The following is a 27,780-nucleotide window of genomic DNA, read 5'->3' on the forward strand; positions in this document are numbered from 1 at the left end:
TTATCTTTTGCTTCAGTGGGCCTTTATTTATTTTTGGAGAACAAAAACATATGACAACACATGTCAAATCCCCATTTCGAGCGTCTCGGTTTAGTGGTATTGCCTTCCCAGAGCGGACACCACCACAGACAAGAACTTCTGCCAGGCGGCCTGAATGTCTGGGTTGAAGCTATTTCCCATTTTGGCGGCAATGACGATGGTCAAACAGTCAGCCAGCAACTGTACAAGGCACAAAGAAAACAACCAAATTGAGATTCATGATTGTGACTAAATACTTGAAAAAAAATTTAAAAAATTGCTATTCTTTACCTTGAAATTGTCAGGATCCACATGCAGCTTCTCAGAGTGCAGCACGCTCAGCTCGGCGTAGGTTTCCTTGATGTTGTCCATGTTCTTCAGAGCCCGGTCCAGACCGTGCAGGATCTTGGTGCCGTGTTCTGCAATTTGGGTGTTGCTCATGATGGCTTCAGCATTGTAGAGGTTACCGAAGGCGCCAAAGTACCTCTGGGTCCAGGGGTAAACGATCAGACACCTGCAAGACCACAAAAATATGATCAATTTAAAAGGATATGCAGCAAATGTAGTTTGCATGCATTTCAAGTCTAGTCCGCGTTGTACCTGCACAGAGCCTTGGGGCCGTCATCCTCGTAGAGCAGGCCGCCCATGATGCCGCTGATGGCAGCACGCTCTTCTTCAGTCCACACAACCATGTTGTCGCTTGTTTGTTTGGTTCAGGCTTGAAGAGAAAAAAGCTGAATAGGGCTCAAGACTGACGAGGGGTTCTATTTAAACATCCCGAGGTCTCCCCACCCTCCGTGAGAAGCAGCTATGATAGGCTGGAGATGGAACGCATCAGATAAACCATAGACTCCTCCAGAACTTTCTGGATGTTTCCATACAGGCGTGTATATCCATATACTGCATATAAAAAAAATCATTTGCATTAAATTAAAATAAGTCCATCGTAAACCCACAGGAAGCGAACTCTTTTATTCCTTTGTTGTAAATGTTTAATTCATATCTGTGCATGTGTGGATTTCCTATTTCATGTAATGCATTTAAGCATTGAAATTTATGATACTACTTAGTCTCAGAGAACATCCAGCATCATGAAGTACTTTAATGCACAGTCTTTCAAATTGAGTGAGCGCTAGAGATTTTATCATTTTTAATTCAATTTAAGCCTGAATTCAAGTTTTTTATCCAAATTTCAGCCTTCTCTGACACGTCAAATATTGTAACATTCACACTCACAACAACTAAAACATTTTTTTTGGTTCAGGAATGCAAGTAAATACCTATAATGTGACACCTCAATAAAAACATGTTTTGCTATTTTTTGTCATTATTTTTAAATAATTAATGGAAATTTTATAATTATATTTCAGCATTGAAAATATAATTTTGCTTAGACAGCATTTCTTTTTTTTTTTTTACTGGCGCATTGACCATTAAAGAGACACAATTATTTTGGCAAGGCTGTTTATGTACTGTTGGACAACTGTGGCATAAACTTCTGTGATGGTCAAATGAATTTGTTAAGCACACACACAATTGATAAATAGAGGTTCATATTTTGTTTAATAGGTCATTTTCCCATTGATGTGGTCTCAAATTCTATGTTCAACATTGTTGTTATTTCAATGGCAACAGATGAAAAAAAAGGCCCACAATTAAAAACTTAGCATGAAAGATTCATGAAGATTTTCTATTCTATTCTTCATGAAATTTCAACATTTGACGTTTATGGTATTTTTGTATTATTTTTTATATTAGTTTTGTACTAATCTGATGCTTATAATTATTATTATTTTAATAACAATAACTTCTGTGGCCTAATTAACTAAAAGGGTTAAAAAATGTCTTTGGGCTTTTCATGTTTGAGTGTTATCTCGAAAAACCACTTTGGTGTTATCTTCAGGAGCGCCCCCTCCACCCACTAATACACTGCCCAAATTCACATGTGTTTTTGTTACAAAGATACCAAAAAGTTGTTAGCAGGTCCAATTTTTGCAAACTAAAAAAGCAAATGTTTTGTAAACTAAACTATCATGCAAAAAGACCAGAATAGCATAGAATATATCCTTATTAGTCTGGCAGTGGGGAAATTCTGGTTTTACAGCAGCAAAGTGGATAATAACAGCACACAAAAATTTTAAGAAAAATCACAAATATCTATGCCCATATGAAAAACATCAGGCAATGAGACAGAAGCAGAATGAACAGCAGTATATGTGATAAATGTTCATGAATAATAAAAATACTTTGCAGAGGTAAATGTCAAACTGCATGGGAAAAGATAAAATATATGTAGAAAGGATTGTGAACAGCAGTAAGACTAAATCAGCTGCATTTAATGTAGATAAAACTATACATGCATCAATAAATAATCTCTATATACTGTACAGTATTAGCAGTTAAAATGTAAAAAAAAAAAAAGGACAACTATTAATTGTCAGTCTTGGAGCAACTATATATACTTTACATAAACAAATAATATATAAACACAATACTTTACCATACTTACTATACCGTATTAGTAAATATAAACAAAAAGCGCCACGAATGGGCAGTGGCATTTTATATCAAGACTGTATATGGCTCAACAATACAGTTCACATACAGTCCCTTCCAAAAGTATTGGAACAGTGTGGCCGATTCCTTTATCTTTATTGTTGACTGAAAACATTTGGGTTTTACAAAAAAAAAGACGAATATGAGACAAGAGATTAACAATTCAACTTTTATTTCCAGGTAATTAAATCTGTATCTAATGCACATCTTTTGCATCTTTGGTTTGAACCCATCCATTTTCACGTATAAAGTATGGGAATGTGACTGAAAGGTGTCTTTGGGGGAGGGGGAGGGGGGGGGGGGGGGGAATTAGCTGTAGGGTGGGTACTTCACACACACTCTGCACATTTTTAGTACTCAGACTGTACATACTTCGCACATTGGGCAAATTCACGTCTCATTCAGGGTCCCCAGGGGATTGGCACAAGGCAGGATGGGGCGGGCACTGGGCTGGGTACTGGCATGTCTGTGCTGGTTTCTGGTCTATTAATTAGCCCCACCCCCCAATTCTCTGCCCTGCCGGTCCTCCAGTTGTAATGCATCATACACCTATCTGTGGGGGTAGGGCGGTGTCGGGCTGGTGAGGCCACTCTGCTCACTGGCCCGCCATGCTTTTCCCCCGCGGAATTTTAATGCACCACATTATTTGGGGAGCTGGTTGGTCTGGGTGGAGGCGTGAGGGTAGGGGGGCGGTTGCGGGTCACCATTTCCCCGTGACCGTCTCATCTCACCCCCACCAGTCTCCCCAATTTTAATGCACGACACCCCAACACACATGATCACGGTACAGAGATAATGGTTGTCAGTCGGGGACCTGGTAACCATAGTAATAGGGTGGGTGGTGGGTATTCACATTAGTCTTGGCTTGACTCCTGGAGCCTGTGCCCCCCCCCCCCCCCCTTCAGTTGTGGGGCCGCGGAGAGATGGGGGTCCGCCCCCCTGACCCAGCTTGGGGCCCCGTCTTCCTATCCCATCTCTTGGCGCCCTCGCCCGTCCTTGCTCACGACGGGTATTTAATATGGGCTCGCTTTTGGTGGGCTATGACCATTTTCGGGTCGTGGCTGACTCCTGCGTTGGGCCCTGTTGGTGGCTGGGGCCCCCATGTTCTCCGGGGGTGATGTGGGTGGTGGCGCCTGCTGAGTGGTGGTTGGGGGGGGAGTTATTGGGCGTAGGGGGCGGTGGTCCGGCACACGTGCCCCTCCTTTTGGGACTTGTCGGGGTGCTTTGGTTGGGCTGGGGAACGCCCTGGGTCCTGGGTGGCATCCCCCTGGTTGGGTCCCTCAATGGACGGGCTCGCTGGCTCGGCCCCCCTTTGTGGGTTGAGGAGGCCGGGCCCACCCTTTACACCAGTTGACTAACATGCATGTGATATGGTGTTCATTCATTAATAAGTTCAATAGACATGCTTAGGTTTTAACTGCTTGAGCTAGGACCACTAATAACAACAAAGGTTATACTAACATATCAACTCACAGGTTCTTACAAGTGTTTAGACACAAAAAAAGACACTTTATTCATGTTATACAAACCTGTCTCAAGTCTATTTCACAAACTGTACTATATTTCGCTGATTTGCACTCACGTGGAGGTCTGCCACATAACGCCGCAATGCAGGGGGATGTCATGTACAACTACTTCCACTACTCCATTAAACTATGCCATTCCGTTTTCTCTCAATCCCCAATACTAAAAATAACTTTTAACACAGCCCGCTACCTTATTTTACAAACTGGTGGTGGGCCAGCATGCGAAGCGTGGGTGTCAAATCCTGTTACAGTGCCTTATATTTATTTTTCATCCACCAATTACCTCATTACAACAAGAAGTGACCGATTATCTTTTTAAGGTACAGTCTTGGCCCATTTTCCCCAAATTTGCTTGGGCCATACTTTTGCACTTATCCTACAGTGTCCAACCTACCACTCGGGGGCCATTTGCGGCCCCTAATCCATTCTCATTCGCGGTACGTTTCATACCTAGGCCTACAAAAATTGGCTCACACTTGTAGCGACCCCAGACGTACCAAAACTTTAAAAACACACACAGCCTAAACCCAACAGGAAGTGACCTGTGACCTCATGATGGTACAGTTTGACCTTTTCTGCACATTTGGAGATGCTATACTTATAGTTCATCAAAGAACTACTTGTGATACGTCGCACCTACCAAAACATGGCAGGTATGTGTAGCGCCCCGACACCTCCAAACATGTCATTACAACCCACATCCTAAACCCAACAGAACATGACCTACTACCTTTTAAATGTACAACACCTGGGACATTAAAAGTTATCAAAAGTTTTTTTTTTTTTTTAGGGCATACTATGACAGGGGCGACCCATCAACCTGAGCTTTTCTGTCGTCGCCACAAAACAGGGACATGCTTACAGTTCATCAAAGAGATACTTGCGCTACACTACACCTAAGCCTACAAAGATTAGAGCCCCGATATGAACAATAAACGCGTCAACGTTCCTTTGTCAGACGACTGAATTTGGTCATACACACGTTCCAGTATAAACGGTTTAATAACATGGTAAAGTACATCTTATATTACACAGAACATCTTATATTAGACATTTTATATACATGTGTTCAAAGCTGGAACCTTCTATCGAACCTGCTTGTGCACTTTTTAGTCTTTCACACTGCTGTACCAGGTTTCACACCCACAAGTCTTTGGATAGACTCACCACAACAGCATCCGTGCATTGGTCGTGCAGCATGTTAATGTTTGCAATCTTTGTTTGCTTGGCTGGGCGGAGGAGGATCCACCAAGTCTTTGAATCCCAGTTTTTCCAGTGGTTCCTTTGTCATGAGCTGGCTGCGATGCAAGATAGGAGACAAGAGAAAATCAATAGATGATTTTCTTGACTGAGGAGTTCAGTAAAGTAAAAAGAAAGAGAAGAATATTTAATCCCACTGTTCCATGCGGCATTCCAGGTAGGCTTTTGACTGGAGGCGGCACTTGGAATTGTCGAAATTGCTGTCTCGCAAGCATTTCATGAACGTCTCCTTGAAGGCTTTACACTCTCCTGGAATTCCAGAAAATAATAATAAGCGCCTAACTCACACCATCTTTCAATAATGTCACTACTCACTAACACACATTTAAACACACTAACCAGTTGCTATCGCTAATCAGCTGTCATCGCAACCAGATTAGAGTCACAAAAGTAAGCGTTTTATACCGGACGACAGATATTATTAAATGTTAAACGACGCTGAACGTACCAAAGTGATCTAATGGGAACGACCCTTTGTCTGGTGGTCGGGGTCTAAAGCTCTTTGACCCGAAATTCATTGCAGTCGACATGTTTTGTTTTTGTAAAACGAAGGGAGGGATGGTCGCAGGTTCGACGTTAAGCGCGTAAATATGACGTCACAGCATTTACCGGCAGACATTCATAGTCAAGCCGTGCAAAATTGATCAATTTCCTATTCCTAATCTATCAATTATTATATTACTACAGCAAACACTTTTCTTTACATTTTGTCTATTAATTATATTGACAGATTTGTTTAATCTTTTGTTTTAGTCTTCAAGATCTTGTTTTGCAATGTTGGATTTGTTAAATTTGCAACCTAACCCTAACCCTATTTTCAAGAGTAAGAATACATTTTGTTTTTATCTTAAATGCATCGATTTATCAACAAAAATAAACTATACAGATGACACATGCCATCTTCATAATACCTCTATGATGACCTATCAGGCTCATTTACACGCCACCAGACGTCTTCAAATAAAACGTCTGCCTCTAAAATGCTATTGACAGACAATGTAGGAAATATCCAATTAAGTACAGTACACAGTGTGGAACTGTACTGCACCACACTGAGAGATGTTTTTAATGTTGTCCATTTAAGTGGCTAGTTCATTTTAAAATGAAAACAATTATAATTTTATGGTCCAGTGCAACCTTTGAACTCATTTACAGAGCCCTAAATGGACAGTTTGTGGAACGCACTCTCTTTTGACCTGCCTCTTCATTGAACTTTATTCTTTTAAAGCAGTTCAAAACAACATTGTTCAGGCAGGCATTCCAGTATGACCAGTCTTTTCAAAAATGTCTTATGACTTAATTCTTATAATATTATTATGATTTTTTTTTTCATTTTTAATGACGCAACATCACCACTGGGTGTCTCAGTGAATGGAGGGACTCGCGATGCACCGCAAGTAATGAAGCCATCACGCGAGAGGGAGGAGAAAGAAAGAGAAAGAGAAAGCGAGAGAGAGAGAGACAGAGAGAGAGAGAGAGAGAGAGAGAGAGCATCCGTTTTACAGACAGGTGATGGTCTGCTCTGTCTCGTTGCCTCCAGTCGGCGAATGTGCTTGTCTCGAGCTTACTTAATTAACCATGGAACCGGAGAGGACCAACCGGCTCCTGCAAGACTTGCTGGCGAGAGCGGACAACGAGGCGTGCGCGGACTGCGGCAATCCAGGTATGTAAAGTCGTTCCCCCCCCCCCCTAGTGCAAGCTGCACTTCTTTGCACAATGGACTCGCTGTCTGATTTTTAAGATCAAAGTGCAAAACAGCTATCGCAGTTTGCAGCGAACAGCCTCCCGTAAACATAGAAATCAGTGTTGTGCGTGTGTTTGTGTGCGTGTTGTTATGGTGGGGCAGTGTGCGCACACAAGACATAAACTGTCCCCCTCATAAAGCTGCTTTGTTCCTGGTAAATGTGAGTGTGTGTCCATAGTGAGGCGATGGCATCATGTTGTGCTGCAAACAACATTAGAACTTGCTAGTCCAATTCATTTTGCACTAGGGACTACATACAGTACAGACGGTTGTTTGGTTTACGAAGGGGTTATATTTCGATTATTTCTATATGTAATTTTGCACCTCAATCGGAATCTACCCTAATCATGCACTTACCTACGCCGTATTAGTCATAGTCACAGTAAATATTTGAATGAAAAACACTTCTAGGACTTAACTGTAAATATGAAACAGCCAAACGAAAAGCAGTAAGTGCTGCGGTAACTGAGCGTGCCTGCTTTTTCTGCCTGACAACGTATATTCTTATGACACTATGTTAACTAGCTCATGACGCTCCATGCATTTGTGAACTCAAATGTCATAATTCCAGTAAATATTTGTATGGAAACAACTTCTCGGCCATAAATATACAGTGTTCCCTAAATTGCGGTTCCCCTATTACAGATTCAGTGCATTGCAGATTTTTTCCCCCCATAGTCATATTGCACATAATTCGCTACATCGCAGGATTTTAAGTGTAATGCTGTATTTTTTTGTCCGTGGTAAAATATTGAAACTTAAAAAAACTACAGGAAAAACAATAAAACATTAAAACACATATTAAAAGGAATAAAATATACATAGTGTACAGTACGACTGTGCATTACTGTATGTTTAAGAGTTAAGAAGGTGTTTGACTATAGGAACTGTTTATAAGAGTTTGGTAGAGGTTATTAGGAGTGTGGGGAAGATTAATAGGAGTCTGGGGAGCTTCATACAGCTTTAAATATGTATAAATAATAAAAAAAGAAAATATGGATTTCGCCTATTGCAGGGGTGGTCTGGAACCTAACCCCCGCGATAAACGAGGCATTACAGTAAATCTATCACATGAAAAGCAGAAAGTACACAAGTGAGCGTGTCTTGTCGTGCCGTGTGATGGAATATTTTTACGCCGCTGCGCAAAGTAGCTCATTGCATTCAATCTGGATGCTTCTTTACACCTTGTATACATCCCCTTTACCCAATGTTTGTTGTCTTGTATACCTCTGCCACTGTTCTCCCTGAAATGGTATGAAGCCAAAGTGGCTACTAAGGTTCCAGGATGGGCCGAATGCCCAGTACTTGGAGCCGAGCCTGCCCAAGATGCCTGCTACGGTTCCTCTGAGAACTGGCTGCAGCAGAGCATCCTCGGAGCCAACCTGGCTCGAGCAGATTTGGATACAAAAGCTGTGGAATCTCAAACAGGGGAGCTTTGTGGAACCAGACCACAACATTAGGGACACCTGCACAATCTGTTCATAGATACCTTTGGCAAAACAATATGTCTTGACATGAAAACGCCACTGGTTTAATTAACATTTAATAGAATTTAGAATCAGAATGATCTTTATTGGGCAAGTATGCTAAAAATCACACAAGGAATTGATAGCTGGTAGTTGGTGTCACTTGTGTACTACCGGCACCAACAGCACATACGCACTTAGAATAGACTGTTAATGTAAATACAACAGTCATTTAGAAATAAAAATGTTTACGAGTGCAGTAATACTGACAGACAACAGAAGTCCGCAAAATTATGATAAAGTGATAATGCTATAAGGACAAATACATTAGTCATGATATTGTGTCAAATTGACACACTTTGTTGTTTCAAAGGTTAATGGTATATTTGTAATACTTAATTACTCCTCTAATTTTTGTGTATGCTGGCTTGATGCTGTTCTGTTCTGTGGGTATACACATACTGAGAACCGTCCTGATTTTGCATTTGACTCCCCACTTCCGATCGAAAGCCCCATTATTGGATGCCTCTTATGATTCTCCTGATTATTTTGTGGTGTGGCGTGTGTTAAGAGTCATTTTTCCTCCCCCGATCTGCTATGTGTGTGGTGTACCGCACTGGTCATCTGGAGTTCACTACACACAATAAGAGCAGTAAACATACCAATTTTTCCTCATCGTTTGGGGTCTCTCACATTTAAAAAAATGGTTAATAACTTAAACATTGGTACGTGTATACCCAGTTTTAATGCTTTCTGTGATATGTTAATTTATAGCGTTTTGACAAGGTTTCCATGAAAAAGATTGTACAAACACCAGTACGATAAATGACTGCATTAAGTCCCAAATGTCACAAACATGTCTATATATCACCCTTCGATGGCTTGACCTTCACCACAACAGATAAAATGTCTGTTAACCAGCCTGCTAGGAAACACTCACATACAAGTCATCATGCATCTTTAAGTTGCAGTCCTCCCCTTTTTCCTCTCATTTGCTGTTTCACACCGATAGTGCTGAGAGGTTAAACTGGATGATTCCATGACTGCAGGATATTTCAGTTTATAGCATCTGCAGCTCAGCAAAGTTGCGACTCTGCCTTTTCCTAAGGACCCAAAAAGGAGTTGTACTCTCAGTATGGAAACCTCAGCAGTCTTGTTTGGTTGATTTGGGTGTTGGAAAACATAAACAGCACAAATTCTGATAAGAATTGACAGGTAGAAGCTCAGCATTCCGTTTTTTTTTCTCTTTTAGAACTGCCAGCTCTATCCATCCGTTTTCTATATTGCTTGCCCTCATTAGGGACATGTGTTGGAGCTGGAGCCTATGGAGACAGGTGATTTTGAGCGGGAGGCGGGGTACATACATGTTTTCCGGAATGTGGGAGGAAGCCGTAGGACCCGGAGGAAACTCCACAAAAAAGGCTGGAACATCAATGTATCTCAATGTATTATTATTATTATTATTATTATTATTCAGCTCCTTTCCGTTTTGTTGAACATAAAGCCATTGTTCAGTGGATTCAAACCTGTATACATAAACAAGCAATCATCAATGACAGGCCAAGGTAAAAACATGATGTACTTTATTAGTATACTTAAGGTTGAGTTAGACATACCACGGAATTTTGAGTTGAAATACATTTTCATTTTGTGGCAGCACAGTAGTGTAGTGGGTAGCACGTCCGCCTCAAAGTTGAACTGAGAGATACTTCTTAAGTACTGATTAATATGAAGGGCTTCCTGTTTGAAAATTACAACAACTTAACTTCGCTTGTGATTATGTACAGTGGGTATGGAACGTTTTCAGACCCCCTTTAATTTTTCACTCTTTATATATATTACAGCCATTTATTAAAATAATTGAAGTTCATTTGTGTCCTTATTAATGTACACACAGCACTCCATATTGACAGTAAAAAAACGTAATTGTTGAAATTTTTGCTGATTTATTAACAAAGAAAAACTCAAATATCACACAGCCGTAAGTATTCAGACCCTTTGCTGTGAGACTCATATTTAACTCGGGTGCAGTCCATTTCTTCTGATCATCCTTGTGATGGTTCTACACCTTCATTGGAGTCCGGCTGTGTTTGATTATACTGATTGGACTTGATTAGGAAAGCCACACCCCTGTCTATATAAGACCTTGCAGCTCACAGTGCATGTCAGAGCAAATGAGAATCATGTGGTCAAAGGAACTGCCTGAAGAGCTCAGAGACAGAATTGTGGCAAGGCACAGATCTGGCCAAGGTTACAAAAAAAGTTCTGCTGCACTTAAGATTCCTAAGAGCACAGTGGCCTCCATAATCCTGAAATGGAAGACGTTTGGGACGATCAGAACCCTTCCTAGAGCTGGCCGTCCAGCCAAAATGAGCAATTGGGGGAGAAGAGCCATGGTGAGAGAGGTAAAGAACAACCCAAAGATCACTGTGGCTGAGCTCCAGAGATGCAGTCGGGAGATGGGAGAAAGTTCTAGAGAGTCAACCATCACTGCAGCCCTCCATCAGTCGGGGCTTTATGGCAGACTGGCCCGACGGAAAGCCTCTCCTTAGTGCAAGACACATGAAAGCCCGCATGGAGTTTGCTAAAAAAGCACCTGAAGGTCTCCAAGATGGTGAGAAATAAGATTCGCTGGTCTGATGAGACAAAGATAGAAATTGTTGGCCTTAATTCCAAGTGGCATGTGTGGAGAAAACCAGGCACTGCTCATCACCTGTCCAATACAGTCCCAACAGTGAAGCATGGTGGTGGCAGCATTATGCTGTGGGTGTGTTTTTCAGCTGCAGGGACAGGGAGACTGGTTGCAATCGAAGAAAAGATGAATGCGGCCAAGTACAGGCATATCCTGGACGAAAACCTTCTTCAGGGTGCTCAGAACCTCAGACTGGGCCGAAGGTTCACCTTCAAAAAAGACAATGACCCTAAGCACACAGCTGAAATAACAAAGGAGTGGCTTCAGAACAACTCCGTGACTGTTCTTGAATGGCCCAGCCAGAGCCCTGACTTATACCGAATTGAGCATCTCTGGAAAGACCTGAAAATGGCTGCCCACCAATGTTCACCATCCAACCTGACAGAACTGGAGAGGATCTGCAAGGCGGAATGGCAGATGATCCCCAAATCCAGGTGTGAAAAATCTGGTGCATCATTCCCAAAAAGACTCATTGCTGTATTAGCTCAAAAGGGTGCTTCTACTAAATACTCAGCAAAGGGTCTGAATACTTATGGCTGTGTGATATTTCAGTTTTTCTTTTTTAATAAATCTGCAAAAATTTCAACAATTCCGTTTTTTTTTCTCTCAATATGGGGCGCTGTGTGTACATTAATGTGGAAAAAAATCAACCAAAATGAGTTGAGCACATGGCTGCAATATCAAAAAAGAGTGGAAGATTTAAGGTGGTCTCAATACTTTCTGTACCCACTGTATGTGAAGACACTGATCATGTTAATGAGTTCTCACAATGATTCTCAACAATGATTTTACAAGGTAGGAAACAGATAAGTATGAATATGCGCCACACTATAAATCTCTAAAAGTGTTCACATTTTCAAATAATCACATCGACAATATTTTTCAGAAATCATGTCCCATGTTTTTTTTTCCCCCAGAACAGGCCCTCCTGTGAGTAACATGTTGGTGACCCCTGTTCCAACAACTGAGTGTGAATGGTTGTTTGTCTACATTTTCCCTGCAATTGACTGGTGACCAGCACAGGGTGTTCCATGCCTCTCGCCCAAAGTCATCTGGGATAGGCTCAGCTCTCATGTGACCTTTATGAGGACAAAAAATGGATTGTATCTTTGACCCGGAAATGACTTTTTTGACCAAAAATTTCACATCCAAAATGAATCATGCTTTCAATACACGTACATTTTGCTATGAATCATTACGCTAGCTGTTATCTAGATTTTGGCAAAAGTATTGGGTAATGACTTCAGTTGTTTGGTTACAATTCAGTTACCCTGCTGAGAATGTGATAGTAGTTAAACTATTTCAATTACTTTCTCTAAGTATTATAACTAATTACATTTGATTATATTTTTGATCGTTTCTTAATTTCGGCGGCACGGTGGGCGACTGGTTAGAGCGTCAGCCTCACAGTTCTGAGGACCCGGGTTCAATCCCCGATCCCGCCTGTGTGGAGTTTGCATGTTCTCCCTGTGCCTGCGTGGGTTTTCTCCGGGCACTCCGGTTTCCTCCCACATCCCAAAAACATGCATTGATTGGAGACTCTAAATTGGCCGTAGGTGTGACTGTGACTGTGAGTGCGAATGGTTGTTTGTTTGTATGTGCCCTGCGATTGGCTGGCAACCAGTTCAGGGTGTACCCCGCCTCCTGCCCGATGACAGCTGGGATAGGCTCCAGCACGCCCGCGACCCTAGTGAGGAGAAGCGGCTCAGAAAATGGATGGATGGATGGATGGTTTCTTAATTTCGAATGAATGCATCAGGCCCCGTTTCCTCTAAAAAAGTGGATTAAAATTGTGATTTTTGTTGTTGTTGTTTGCACAAATCATAAACTGATAACAAAACATGATGAAATGTAAATGCAAAATGCAAAACAACTTCCTCAAAATCAGCAGAAAACTATGTATAAAATGTTTTCAAAATGTAAAAATCAATTAAATACATCAAAGTTTCAATTTTGGCCCAGGTATGAATCATTTTTCTTAGTTAACCAAAGCATTTTTTATTTTTTATTTTTGGTGTCTACTCTGTAGCAGGTATAAGCACCATTTACATTTACCTTCAGAATACTAGTGAACGCGACTCGACATTAACACCCGCTAAGCTGCAAAATGTTGGTGAATTGCTGCTGTGGCAGAACCATTCCCACTTTGCCTCGTTTGCTCATCCCATCCCGGTTGACGAACATACTTCGATAGGGCAAAGGTTTGATCGGCACCACCCACCCCATCGAGGAATGTATTTGGCTTCGGAATCAACTTTAATGCAATAAGCACTGTGGCTGGTTACAATGCTGAGTGGCTAGTAACTCTGGGAAACCAGTAGCCACAGTGGCTTGTGGCCAAAAAGTTCACTAAAAGTTCCTTTTAGTGAATGCTGATTGCATTGTTTCCAGTCATAAACCACAAGAAGAAAGTCAAACTGAATCTTAAAATAAAAGGCTGTTGCTATGCGGTTGAATGACAGGATAATGTGATGACATCAAGCTGATGATTTATGCGGCTGGCGGTTGTATCACCCAAACAATCATTCACTCTGATCGTGGCATGTACAAATTACTTTGTACAGATGCAGCAAGGTGCTTTCAAGTCACAGACCACTCCCCCTATCACCACGGCTTCTTGTGCCAGCAAAGCCCCGCCCTGTGCACCTCTTATTTCCTTGTACTCTGTCTATACTGTTGTTAAAAAACATTGTAGTAGTACATGTTGAGAAGTGTGTATCCTGTGCATGCGGTTTAGTCAGACAGACATTAAACTGTCTGACTCAGGCAGCGATGACCTCACCCCTGGATGGTTGGCTCTATATTTTGTTGGTGTCAGTATTTAAAATAGTTAAATGGGACTTATTGTAAAATATTGACTTTTTTCAGCGCTTTATACAAATAGTTGGGTCTCTGGAGAAAGGGCTGGGTTTGTGTAGTCTGGATGCAGAGGGATAAAAATGTCCTGCTCTGGAGGGAGTCTCCACGAGTCTCCATTAAAACCACAAAAAAGTAGCTTGATTTGTTGCTCATCCCTTTTTTGGGGGGGTAAAAATTAGTTGCTCGAGGGCTCATAAAATCTTTAACATCAAGAGTCACTATGTTGGCACCACTTAGTAGCCACTCAATTTGTTTCATGCTCTAGCTCGTACTTGGCAAGTGACACAAACCTAAAACCTTGAGTGTGACAAGTGTGCTAAATTTCTTCTGTTGTAATTCTCAATCTTTTGTGTATTTTGACTAAAGAATGTCAGAGACTTGATACACCTGGAAACTCTTTGAAGTGTTGAGATAATGTGTCTGCAACAGGTGATTTCTTTTGTGATTGGACAAATGAATGAAAGAAATGCCAGGTACACTCATAAGGGAGCTTCTTGAATACTCCCAAAATCTTTGCCTCCTCCTTCCCCCTTTTAGTCACTCTCCTTTAGCTCTCATTTGAGTTCCTTGAGCGTCACACACTCCCTTTTCTACGCGCACGTGTGTGTGTGGACTGAGCGACTGTGAGAGATGGCAGCTGTCGAGCGTGTGAGATGTAGCAGATAATGTAGTGGCTTCTGAGTGTCGCTCCTTACAGACATTCTCTCTCTCAGCATCCCGAGTAGAGCCATGACCAATAACTATACCGTTCCATTTCCACCAAGCAGTATAGTAGGTCAAATTTGACAAGCCAGTGATATTACAGTACAGTATTTTTCTACGTTGATTATGAATTTGATTCTAAATCCACTCCTCAAAGATTTTGTTTTCTCATGATCGCGCTTATGTATTTATTTATTTTTTGACAATGTCTTACACTGTTATCAACTGGAATATTTCATAAATCGGGATCTGGGATTTTGATTTATGTGTTCCCTTTATTCTGTGTATGTACAAATGCTTGCCGATTAGGAACAAACTTTAGCATATGAGAGAAATACAGCAGATGTTTTAGATGAAATATGCATAAAGGAGTGACCACGGTGGGCTCGTTGTAAAGTTCGGGGTTCAAATCTGGGTAAATTCTCTCCAAGGTTGCTTGGTTGTCTGTCTATATGTGGCCCGTGATTGAAGTCAGCTGGGATAGCCTCCACTTTAATGAGGACAAGCAGTACCTGGAGAAAATGGATGGATGGATGCATAAAGAAGAGCATTCAGCCCATACAGGCAGCAGGCAGACAGATGAGTGACATAAAACGTATAACAGCGCGTTACCTTGGTAACCACTGTTCCGAATCTCTGTGAGCAGCCAGGTGTTGAGGAAGATGTAGATGATATGTTATTTCCACGTTTCCTATTCACACTCTGTTCATGTTTTGCATTCTGGGAAGGGGAGCGCAATGTCACAAGAGACAAGGCATCACTTTGATATCAGGTTCATTTGCATATAATCTTCATGCAGTGCATGGGCTTCCATTCTTCTGACCAACAAACAAACCAAAACAAACCAGCTACAGCTCCGAGAACTGAGAACATCATTTCCTGCGCATTCCACCATGCCCATCCAATCTAATGTAAATTGTTGTTCATACCTGTAGGTGGCAGTAATGAGCATTATTAGCTGGTCATCCTGACTAAAGTAAGACGTGCACTATTTTCTGGGAAATTTTGTTGACAATGATGACAATAATATAGTGGATGTAGAATACAGTTCCAGATGAGTAAAATTGATAATACAGTGCTCAAACTGTATGTCAAATCAATATTCCCCAATGAAATGAATTGAAATGCCATGAATCCGTTCCACCCCCCTAAAAAACCGCCACAATTTTTTTGTTGCGTGAAAAATAGCACTGTGTTTTATTTAAAAAACACATTAATAGAAAAATGTAAAGAAATAAACTGGTTTTCTAAGGTATAATTACTGTACGTTTGGCCCAGCCGAATGCCACAACAGTTGTAGCCAAGACCCCACCCTATGTTCGCTCTATGCTCACCATGCATACTACCACCCACACTCTCTGTTCCAGTAGTTTTTTTTTTTAAACTTCTTAGTTCCCAAAGTCCGCACTACATTTGGTTGATCTTTTCAATGTCCTGCTCCAAACGACTGGAACACAAATTCAAATTGACCATGATCACCTTTTGACAAGTTAATGAAGGATACTGTACACCTCGTAAATGTTAGCTTTAGAACCAGGTTAAATGTATTATTGTCATTACAATATACTTAAATGTACAGTGCAACAAAAAAATGATAAGCTGCTCTTGCTTTTATGATCAATAACATCTTAGTCGACATGAAAAATAGACTTTGTTGACATACAAATTACACATCCCAAAAACAATTAATTGAAGACTCAAAATTGCCCGTAGGTGTGAATGTGAGTGCGAATGTTTGTTTGTTGCTATGTGCCCTGCGATTGGCTGGTGACCGGTTCAGGGTGTACCTCGCCTCCCGGCCGAAGATGGCTGGGATAGGCTCCAGCACGCCCGTGACCCTCGTGAGGATAAGCGGTTCAGAAAATGGATGGATGGGTCTCACCCATCAAGTGTGAAATCAAGCAACCAAGCAACTATGTTGTTATTTAACTACTTCTGAAAATACACCTGTGAGCATTCATAATTTTGCTAATTTGCAGTTTAGATGTGGAAGGGTGAACATCTCCGGTTTTGAAGGGAGTCTCGAGGATTCTCCAGAAGACTGCAGTAGCACCACAAAAAAGTTGCGAGATTTTGTTGTAGTCCATCCATCCATCCATCCATCCATTTTCTGAGCCGCTTCTCCTCACTCGGGTCGCGGGTGTGCTGGAGCTTATCCCAGCTGTCCTCGGGCAGGAGGTGGGGTACACCCTGAACTGGTTGCCAGCCAATCGCAGGGCACATAGGAACAAACAACCATTCGCACTCACAGTCACAGTCATGCCTACGGGCAAGTCTCCAATTCATGCATGTTTTTGGGATGTGGGAGGAAACGGGAGTGTCCGGAGAAAACCCACGCAGGCACGGGGAGAACATGCAAACTCCACACAGGCGGGGCCGGGGATTGAACCCGGGTCCTCAGAACTGTGAGGCTGACGCTCTAACCAGTCGCCCACCGTGCCGCTTTGTTGTAGTCACCTTTTTCAAAAATAGAGGTTGTTGAAGTCATTAAATCGAGTGACAGTCACTAAGTTGGCAACACTGAGTAGCCGCGTGTTTCGTCACATGCCCTAGCTCTGCCATGCAGTGATTTGAACTACAGTGTACCAAATGGATATCAGGTCTACTGTACTGTACTGTAATAGTCCTTGGACTATTTTGATGGAGCAACGTCAGAGACCTTTTACCAAGACACCTGAGAACTGTTTTAAATTAGGAAAATAAAAGCATTATATGTATTCTTTGAACAAACAGAGTGGTGGGATACATTGCGGACGGTTGTCTATGACAATGCTTTTATAGTAGTGTAAAAGCATCATATTTGATACAGGTCTTGTATTGCAGCTTATTAGATTGTGCTAGTGTACTGTACTGCACCCATTGTCGTGGCTGCGAAGTGTATATCTGCATTCACAAGTGCAGTGTGTATTTTGTCTGGCGCTTAGCTTCACACGACATTTTGTCTTTCGCTCAGTGTCGTACAATACATCTCTAATAACGAGCTTTGTTGACGTGGGAAGAATCATAAAAGCTGTGGTCCAGGGTCTAAGTGTACTTTTCCTCAACACCCACAGACGCTTCTGCTGCCTTCTACTGCTGTGTCATGTTTGTCTCAGAAAACCACTCGCTGACACCTTATGAGGCACAGAAAGCTGTACACCAAGTTTATATCAGCAGAACAGATTTATTCATTGCTGTTCGACATGAGTGAATGTTAAAGCACTGTGCTTCAATGATTTCATTATGTTTGTGTGTTTGCACCACACAAGTTGCACTGTTTATCTGTTGTGTTTATATTTTGTGATTTAACGCCACAAAACCCAAAATGTCATATTTTTTTTGTCTTCTATTCTGATGGAATTATAATGACATTGTTTTTCACAAAGTGAATTAAATGAAATGTCTAACAATTACAGGAGGTACCCAGCTCACAATTTATGGTCTGGAAGGGTCTACAGTAAAATAAAAAAGAAAGAACTATTTACTCTAATTATGACAAACGTTACGTACAAATTTGGGTAACATTGTCACCGTAGGAATGTAATAATAAAAACAGAGATCATCTGTTACCCAATAAACCATGCAAATCTCAATCTAAAATATTGATTCAATGTTTTGGTGGGCGGCCGGGTGGACGACTGGTTAGAGCGTCAGCCTCACAGTTCTGAGGACCCGGGTTCCATCCCCGGTCCCGCCTGTGTGGAGTTTGCATGTTCTCCCCGTGCCTGCGTGGGTTTTCTCCGGGCACTCCGGTTTCCTCCCACATCCCAAAAAACATGCATTAATTGGGGACTCTAAATTGCCCGTAGGTGTGAATGTGAGTGCGAATGTTGTTTGTTTGTATGTGCCCTGCGATTGGCTGGCAACCAGTTCAGGGTGTACCCCGCCTCCTGCCCGATGACAGCTGGGTTAGGTTCCAGCACGCCCGCGACCCTAGTGAGGAGAAGCGGCTCAGAAAATGGATGGATGGATGGATGCAGCTTGGTGAGCAAGTGGTTATCACATCTGCCTGGTAGTTCTGAGGTTGTGGTTTCCAATTAAAGACTCTAAAATGTCCAGGGGCGCCTGCTCAGTAGCGAACCTGAGTGAGGAAAAGTACTATATAACACAATTGATTGTTTATTTTTATTTTTTGTAAGAAAAGGATTACAAACTTCCATTGCCAACATCATGTGTTTCTTCCTCAGGGATTAAGTGGTGCATTGCCTCAGTTGCGCCATGAACAATAATTTCCACACAAACCTTAATGATCAATTATTGGCTAATCGATTAATATGCCCATCCTTCGTGAATATATGAGATGAAGCTATAGATGTGTACTTAAAATCAGAGGTCTTGTGATGAAACTACCAGTGTCTATTTGTGTTTATCTAATTTCAGAAGATCTGTTTCCCGTCTGCAAGCTAAACAGGATTTCCTGAAAATTACATTTTGCCCTGCTCAAAGAACCATTTGTGCTTTAAATTCATCTGTACCCTGAAATCTTATTGCTGCCCTAACAGCATCTCACCCATTCCTCTTTTCTCCTCCCATTTTCATTTCCCCTCTCCTCCCCAAACTCACCGGTCTTCAATCTCCCTGCTTGTTTACTTCCTGCAACCTTTCCTACCCCCCGCCACCCTTCCCTCCTCTTGTCTCCTGCCTGCAGAGCCGGACTGGGCATCACTGACACTGGGTGTGTTTGTTTGCCAGGCCTGCTCGCTCCTTCATCGCAGCATCCCGCACATCAGCAGGGTCAAGTCGATTCAGGACACGTGGGATGCAAGTGATGTGGAGGTGAGGGTCTTATATTGAAGCAAACATAAAGGGCAATTGAAAGTGTACACGTGACAAACTAGCATGCAGTATCCAATAGGCATTTAAAGGAGACAGGACAGAAAGTAATTGACACGCCCCTCAAAAGGTTGGCTAATTTCTCCAAGTGCGGAACGTCCTGCTCACAGACATATGTTCAGAAAGATGCAGAGAGCTACTTCCATTTTTAATTTCACACATGATGGGTGGGCAGGCACGCAAGAGAATCAACTACATACAGACAATAATATAATATGTCCCCTTTAAAGTCAGCACACTGTAGTTAAGAAGCCAAAAACATTGGATGTGGACGCATAATGAATACAGTACTATATAAAAGATAAAGCTGGTAATTAGGGATATGTGAAGTCATCCCTTTAGCAGGATGTCGAGTAAGTCATTCAGGGGGGGTGTGTTAATAATGTGAGTCATTTAGGCTAGGTTGAGATGTGAGATGGCAATTAATGGGATTTAATAGGGAGTGACGTTAAAAGCAGAATTGCTAAATAATATAGTGATGTCATCTTGGAGGTTTTAGAAGACCTCAAGCAAACATGTTATTGCCACACAGGTAAAGGATGTTTTTTAAAATTTATTTATTTAAATCAGTGATTTGAACAACTTTAGCCAATATAAAACAGCAATTGCGCTATAGATAACATATACACAGCTTTTATTTTTAGTGTACATCAGGCGTGTGCAAGCATTTGTGCTCAAGGGCCACACTTTAAGATGGGGCAGCTTATTTGTGGAAAAAGTTCAAATGCCTGTGTAAAATCGTTCACGTTCAATAAAATAAAAAAATATTTCATTTATTTATTTTACTAATATTCTTTATAAATCAATGAACCAATTATTAAATGAGGTAAATGAATAAAACAAATACGTACACAGGAAATGAACAAACATCTTTTAACCAATCAATTTTAGGGGGGGAAAACCAGCTTAATTATTGCAGAAAATATTACAGTTCTGTTGAACTGTCAATGCTCTGTGGGCCGGATTAAAGAACGGAGTGGGTCTTAAGTGGCCCATGGGCCATACTTTACCTATCCATGGTGTATATGGAGGTGTAGAACTACAAATACCTGAAATCACTACCAAACACAACCATTTCCATCATTGTGAATGATAATGTTTACATGGGGGGGGGGGGGGGGGGGTGCATACCATTTGAAATACTGTTTATGTGGAAGTGTTGTACACATTGTTGAGCAAAGTAGTATCAAAACAATTAAGGCCTTATCAAAATATAGTGCTCATTTTTTGTTTGACACATTGACACGTCAGAGAGGTATTCATGTAAGCGTTTTTTTAAATGTTTATTATTAAGGTGGTTTGTGGCTGTACCTCCAGGAGACACAGTTTACTCGGTAGTAACTGTAATTAACCCTTTCATTCAAATTCATGTTATTGTTGGTGACACATTAAAACCTTCACTCCTAACCACATTCTAATTCCGTTACTAACTCAGTTGCAAATCAAAAAAGCAGAACCAAAGCTCCTAAACAGTCTCACAGATAAATTCAAAGTGACGGTGGGCATTCATAGTAGACTCTGACGTGATCGCTCCACAGTGTTGTGTTTCCATGCAACTTAATATACCTGTAAAAAAATGGAATGTAACAAAATATAGCCCCACTCTATAGTGTTGTCTTTCTCCTTGATAAAAGATGCCTCCCCCCATCTGCAATTGAATAAATACCACCCGCCATCGTATGAGGAAATATGGACTATCAAGTGAGTGAGACTTTTAAATTGTCCCCATTTTTCCAGATTTTTTTCCTATTTTGGCCCTGATGACTAATCATACAGCAGAAGCATTTTGAGCCATCTGTTGCAAAAAAATAAGAAGGGGAAATGATATGGGGTATGTGCTTAATACCAGCAGACCTTCAGCAATCATTGCCATTAATTATTTAGTAGGATTCCTCTGTGATCGCCTCAGTCAAGCATTATTATATGCAAACAGTAGCTTATAATATATTTGTCTACCTTTGGAAATTAGTTTTTGTCCAAAGATTTGCTGTTGAATATTCGCTCCTGATAGAGCATGGTGGGCAAGTGGTTAGCATGTCTGCCTCACAGTCAGAAGAGGTTTGGATATCAGGTGGCACATCTCTGTGCGGCGTTTGCATCTTCTCCTCAGTGCTTGTGTTGCTTTTCTACGGGTGTGCCCGTTTCCTCCCAAATCCCCAAAACATGAGCCTTTGTTTAATTAAAGACTCTTGGTGCGAATGAGTGTGTGATTGTTTTTTATTGTCTGTATGTGCCCTGCGGTTGCCTAGTGACCCGATCAGGGTGTACCCTGCCTCTCTCCCAAAGTCAGCGGGGATCGTCTCCAGTTACAGACAACCCTAATGATGACAAGCTGTATCGAAAAAAAAAAATATTGATTGATTATCCTATTATATTTCTCTGCTGCAAAGCGTATGGAACGCTTATGTTCAGGTTTATTATGCCATTAACTCATTCACTGCCAGCCTTCCCAGTGAACATGGATATTTGACTTCTACTACTTCGTCTAACTACTCTGTTTCTGTCTTTCAGCTTGTAGCTGATTTGGGAAACAATGTAGCTAAGGCCAAGTATGAGCAGAATGTTCCCGCTTTCTACTACAGACCAACGCATACTGACTGCAAGTAAGTACAATCATACAGTATAAATACTGTAATGTAAAATTATTGTAATGGACATCTTTAGTGCTGCAGATGCGAACAGGAGACGTATGGTTTGAGTGGATGTTTTGTTTAATATATCAGGGGAGATTACGTGCACAGAGTCACAGGGCGAGCAGCAATTGGGTGGGTTGCTGAGGCGAGGCAGGAAAGCTGATCATGAGGGCCGAGGAGGTTCTTGGGTCGGTCGGAAAAGAGAGACTTGAGACAATTCGGAGCCACGGCGATGAGAAGTTTGAAAAGCACCGGTGGAGAAAAACCAGGAATTCTTAGACGAAAAGGTTATCCAGGAAACAGGCGTGGAGGCCGAAGTACCACTTGTCGAAGCGGAAATCATCTGACGCCTGCTCGTCGATCCGGCAGGATCTTTAAACCCAGTTGATTTCGGATTGGTTGCCGGTGCGCAAAAATGAGTGTCTCTCCAGCCCAGCCTGAAGCAATAACGCAAACTACAAGCAGTGTGGTGCAGGGAATGAGCTCACCAAAATAAGACAAGGCTGTGCCGAACCACCGCAATCTGTTTTCATATTGCATTTGAAATTATACATTTTTGCTCTGTTGATCCTTGCATGTGGCCAACTACAACCTACTGTACCTGCCGAGGCAGTTCCACTGTTTGTTAGGTACTGAGGTAATGAAGTGTTATCTTGAGATGCAGTTTCAAACCGCACATCACATATCACTTTGTGTGTATTCACTACTTATAAAAAGTATTCACACTCAAAACAACTGGCGATTAAAGCCAAAATATGTAAGAATTTTCACTTAGGGGTGTACTCACGTTAATTGCCAGCGGTTTAGTTATTAATAGGTTTGCGTTGAGTTATTTTGAGGGGAGAGTAAATTTACACTGTTGTACAAGCTGTACACTGACTACTTTGCATTGTAGTGTGTCATTTCTGTGTAATGCTTATTTGTCTGTGTGTCCTGTGATTGGTTGGTGACCAATCCAGGGTGTACCGCACCTCTTGGTCAAAGTCATCTGGGATAGGCTCCGGCTCACCTACGACCCTAATAAGAGTCGTAGTATAGACACTGGGATGGAAGGATCGAACTCTAAGGATTTACTTCTCGTTCCTTTAAGCCTGTTTGTTATAATATGTGCTTCTAAAAATCATTTGATGTCCAGCGACTTGAAGTTGAAGAAAGAAAGAATGAACATATCAAGGGGCCTAAAGAGGAGATAAGCTTGTGCAAAGATGCAAGCGCTTCCTTTTGCCTCCATTGAACTTCAGTTCCAACACAGCCCGAAATCACATTGTAATGCTAAGCACTTGTTTGTTTGAATGAATGGCACAAGCCTGTGGGCTGTTCCATTATTCAGGTTAATTAAGGTCAAGAAACAAAAACAAACAAGAACACAGGATAGAATAGCAAAATGTGTTTAAGGCCCCCCATTGTAGTTAGTTTGGATGGATAAGGAAATCATTTTTTTGGGTCTCAAAATAGTAGTGATTAGCCCTGTGACCACTAAAATGTGTTTGCTGACATTACTTTTTGCTGGATGACTTCATGTGGAACTTCCCATTATATAAGAGGTCACATGAATACAGTGAACCCCTGCTATTTGCAAGGTGCACTATAGAGAATCCGCCAATATGTAATTGATGCCCCCCACAAAAATGGGCTTGTAATTGCGTATAGCTGCTACAAGATGGCGGCAAACATTAAAAATAGCAACGACACCAACACCCTGTGTCTAGCATTTATGATATACAATCATGAAACCATGTCACATGAATGACTGTATTCAGACAGATTTGTGAATCACAGAGAATAGGTTGCAAAATCTAAATCTGTGAACACGCAAATTTGCAGATGCCATAAAAATTTGGCATTTGCGGTATACTGAATTTCCACATATAATTTTGCTCGTTTTTGTCACTATGTGGGCCTGCAAACGTGACTAATGTTCAGGCTGACCAAAAAAATTATAATAATATATAATATAGCTTGTTATGCAAGCCGACCAGATCCGATACCTGCATCAAAAAGTCTACCAGTGATATCAAAAGACAGTTTTATTGAAATGTGTGGTTGTAATTTACAGGGGTGTTGAACAGCAAAGTATAATCCCAATAGGTGTTTTTCTTTTGATTGTTATGACCATTTTTTCCCTGTCATTTTATGATTCCTACTAGGCTTTACACCATCAGGATTTTTGGGGCCGATCACCGATCAGCGAGTTTAAATAACCGATCACCAATCCGATCACATGATAGTGGAATTTAAATTACCTGTTCATTTACTGTACATACTTGTGTCCTTAATTGCTCAAAAAATTATATTTACAATAAATAATATATCTTTGTTCCTCTATTCATGCCAGTGAGGCAGAGTGACAGACAGAACAAATTAATGGTCTTCTATTAGATGGCAGGAAGTAAATACAGTAATTAATACATCCACTTTTTGTGAATGAAATGACGTCACCCACACTGAAACTTGAGAGCATGATTCGACAGAACGGCGGCATGTTTACGTACAACTGTTGATGCTACCACTCGCTTGCTAGGCTACGTAACATTTTTGTTGCCTGCTTGCGAGCCGTATCATATTAAAAGTACGGGAACATACCTCAAGCAAGCCTTAAACGAACGTCCTTTCCCAAGCACCGGTGACCACCAACACACATTTTCCCCCATTTTGGTCTTAAAATATAGTCGCCACGATCCACCCTTGTTGTTGTCGCCACGGTAACGTGTGTATCCGGTCGCGGAGTTGACAAGATTAAGCCCGATGATCGTAAAAAACGGGATGCGGTGGTATCGGAATACAAGATTTTATTGCAGTAGTCTGACAGTGCAATCGTGAAAGAGCAAATTTGTCTTGTAGTCTGATCTGGGGCAATACGTGTTGTCTGTCTCAGACGTATTGCCTGTTCCACACCGCTGACATGACATGTTTTAAAATTATTATTTTTTTAATAACTCTATTGGCCGTCAGGGATTTCCAATACTATGTCAAAAGACGCGCGACAAGGCTAAAAATAAACTAGCTTTTGGATTCAAATATACTGTGCACGATGGCGACGCGGAGTAAATGTCTTTTACGGAGCCGATCAATGACGTCATTGATCCGATCGGCGAATTATGACATTAAAGCCGATCAGCATAAAATGCTAATTATCGGCCGATACCGATCAGCCCGATAAAATCGGTGTAAAGTCTAATTACTACAATGATACATTGGATCTCATTAGACTCTGGCACTCTGTCTAATGACGTTGCCGTTAGTGCACATTAACCATACATGCAAATCAGTCGCCTTTCGGCGAAATTCCCCATTTTGAACTCAAAATAGGGCATTTACGTGAATTTACATTTACGATTAGTTTTTCCTGGGTGGGGGGGTCGCCGTTGCTGTCATCATAGACTGTTTCATACTCCTTGAACGCAGGCAGCTAGATCCATTCCACACATCCACCATCCACACACAGTTGTAATTTCTGAATATTACTCCGCGGCAGACTAATATGCAAGCACATCGGCCTGAGATTCCGCCTGCGCGCTCGGGACCTGCTTTGGATAAGTCACAGAAGTTGACGAGACCAGAAAAAACACTTCCGCTGCTTCTGCTGTTAAGAGGTAACGGTACTTTTACTCCGTTACAATGATCTAAACGTCGCTCGCTACTTTTATTGATCAATTCTTGCTTGTTTATCAACTATTACGTGCGCAAGATTACGACTTCGACTTCTGCATCGGGTGCTTTTTGCTCCAATCCAATTTAATCGCCAGTGATGTTTAAGTCAAGTTCACCAATCAAATGACACAAGAAAGTCACATGACCTCCCACAACGTCGTCTATTCCCGGCCATAGGTATTAGCACAAAATAAGCCAGCCCGGCTGATCGCCTTTCCTACGTGGCGGCCATGTTGGGAAGGCCGTCGTTACCATGAAGGCAACGACGCGCTACTCGTGTTTACATTTATCCATCCACTCATCCATCCATTTTCTGAGCCGCTTCTCCTCACTAGGGTCGCGGGCGTGCTGGAGCCTATCCCAGCTATCATCAAGCAGGAGGCGGGATACACCCTGAACTGGTCGCCAGCCAATCGTAGGGCATATGCAAACAAACAACCATTCGCACTCACATTCACACCTACGGGCAATTTAGAGTTGTAAATTAACCTACCATGCATGTTTTTGGGATGTGGGAGGAAACCGGAGTGCCTGGAGAAAACCCACGCAGGCACGGGGAGAACATGCAAATTCCACACAGGCGGGGCCAGGGATTGAACCCCAGTCCTAAGAACTGTGAGGCAGACGCTCTAACCAGTCGTCCACCATGCCACCGTGTTTACAATTAGACGAACAAAAACAACATCTCTCATGTATTGTAGTATTTGTCTGGCAATGTCTGCCCAAATGGGGATATTTCAGCCCACTTATAACTGGAGAAAACACCTTGCAGTAAATTGCCGTTGTGTTGTTTGTAGTTTTGGCTGTGCATACACACACACATGCACACACACGGCAATATCAGAATTTACACGTTCACATTTTATTTTATTTTTATTTTATTAATGTTCATATTGTGGTTAAAAAAAATCTGAAGTTACTCACTATTTACTCAGTACTTGAGTAATTATTTCACTGTGTACTTTTTACTCTTACTCAAGTAATCTTTTGGAGGACTACTTTTTACTTTTACTTGAATCACATTATTGTCAAGTCACAGTACTCTTACTTGAGTACAATATTTGGCTTGGCACCCTTACCACTTTGATCTTCCTCCCTGTCACTTCACCATTAGTTGCAAACTCTAACCATGAGCAATGCCATTGTGTTTGCAGGATGCTAAGAGAGCAGTGGATCAGGGCCAAGTACGAGAGAAATGAATTTGAGTTCATAGAGAAGCAAGAACCTTACACTGCAGGTTTGTGAAGAATCTCTTTGGCTTTTGCATCATGACACATTGCAGTATGAATGAAATACTAGTATGGAAATAAAGTGTTTCCTCAGATAGTAGCCATTGTGTTTATTTCCTCAAAGGCAGAGAGTGCCAGTTGTCTATAATGGGTTTTAACCAGGGGAAAGTTTTTACATATGCACAAATTTCTTTTTATGGGAATATTAAAGAACATATTTCCCTTTATTTTTCACAAATAAATAATGATTTAGAACCTATTTACAATATCATAAATTATCATATCATAATCATCAGAATATTCTCTTCTATATTGTATTACCACCTCAACTTTGTTGCGTTCTTTCTTATAATTTTTCAGATATGACTTGGTTGCATTTGTCCCATTAAATCCACTCTAAAATGTTCTGTCCAGCTCTTCACTATCCTTCTTTATCTTTATTTTTTTTTTCAAATGGATGATGCAAACAATGACTTATTGGGGCACAGCCTCTATTAGAGTAGAAATCACAATTTGTAGAAATACGTATGTTATTTGTTTTTTTTCACTAATTCCTTTAGGTTCTGTGTTGAAATGTTGAGGAGCTTTTTCATGAAAAGGCTCAACACCCCATACAGGAGGACTTTACTCCT

At 41.4% G+C, this 27,780-nt stretch overlaps 3 protein-coding genes across 5 annotated transcripts in view; 1 reads left to right on the top strand and 2 right to left on the bottom strand.

Annotated features, from left to right (window-relative positions):
- LOC133469283 (hemoglobin subunit beta-1-like) lies at positions 1-777 on the bottom strand. Its single transcript, XM_061756146.1, has 3 exons — positions 619-777; positions 310-532; positions 1-219 (listed from the first exon to the last, which is right to left on the bottom strand). The coding sequence occupies exons 1-3, from the start codon at positions 708-710 to the stop codon at positions 91-93; spliced, it is 444 nt and encodes a 147-aa protein (XP_061612130.1). The 5' UTR covers positions 711-777; the 3' UTR covers positions 1-90.
- A 1,952-nt stretch (positions 778-2,729) lies between these two features.
- Positions 2,730-5,939, bottom strand: LOC133469285 (cytochrome c oxidase assembly protein COX19). Of its 2 annotated transcripts, XM_061756151.1 has the most exons (4): positions 5,809-5,931; positions 5,498-5,609; positions 5,268-5,398; positions 2,730-3,928 (listed from the first exon to the last, which is right to left on the bottom strand). In XM_061756151.1, exons 1-3 carry the CDS (start codon positions 5,888-5,890, stop codon positions 5,302-5,304), a joined length of 291 nt encoding a protein of 96 aa, XP_061612135.1. In that variant the 5' UTR covers positions 5,891-5,931; the 3' UTR covers positions 2,730-3,928; positions 5,268-5,301. The 2 variants fall into 2 exon arrangements, with proteins under 2 accessions (XP_061612135.1, XP_061612134.1); XM_061756150.1 differs by having other exon boundaries at positions 2,730-5,398; positions 5,809-5,939.
- Positions 5,940-6,739: 800 nt separating this feature from the next.
- The window catches only part of LOC133469541 (arf-GAP with dual PH domain-containing protein 1-like), a 29,843-nt gene continuing 8,802 nt past the window's right edge, over positions 6,740-27,780 (top strand). Inside the window, exons 1-4 of one of the 2 annotated variants that reach the window (XM_061756745.1) lie at positions 6,740-7,023; positions 19,451-19,578; positions 22,147-22,238; positions 27,074-27,156. In XM_061756745.1, coding sequence (XP_061612729.1) covers positions 6,939-7,023; positions 19,451-19,578; positions 22,147-22,238; positions 27,074-27,156 — 388 coding nt within the window. In that variant the 5' untranslated portion in view covers positions 6,740-6,938. The remainder of the gene's footprint in view (positions 7,024-19,450; positions 19,579-22,146; positions 22,239-27,073; positions 27,157-27,780) is intronic. The other variant, XM_061756746.1, reaches the window with a different exon arrangement.

This window comes from Phyllopteryx taeniolatus, chromosome 19, assembly GCF_024500385.1.
Source record: "Phyllopteryx taeniolatus isolate TA_2022b chromosome 19, UOR_Ptae_1.2, whole genome shotgun sequence".
NCBI lineage: Eukaryota > Metazoa > Chordata > Actinopteri > Syngnathiformes > Syngnathidae > Phyllopteryx > Phyllopteryx taeniolatus.

Coding starts and splice junctions, on each gene's coding strand:
- LOC133469283 (XM_061756146.1), bottom strand. CDS start 710: ATGGTTGTGTGGACTGAAGAAGAGCGTGCTGCCATCAGCGGCATCATG. Junction 533..618: donor GGCCCCAAGGCTCTGTGCAG/GTACAACGCGGA, acceptor GTGGTCTTGCAG/GTGTCTGATCGTTTACCCCT. Junction 220..309: donor TGGATCCTGACAATTTCAAG/GTAAAGAATAGC, acceptor TGCCTTGTACAG/TTGCTGGCTGACTGTTTGAC.
- LOC133469285 (XM_061756150.1), bottom strand. CDS start 5,890: ATGTCGACTGCAATGAATTTCGGGTCAAAGAGCTTTAGACCCCGACCA. Junction 5,610..5,808: donor GTTCCCATTAGATCACTTTG/GTACGTTCAGCG, acceptor CTGGAATTCCAG/GAGAGTGTAAAGCCTTCAAG. Junction 5,399..5,497: donor CTGGAATGCCGCATGGAACA/GTGGGATTAAAT, acceptor CTTGCATCGCAG/CCAGCTCATGACAAAGGAAC.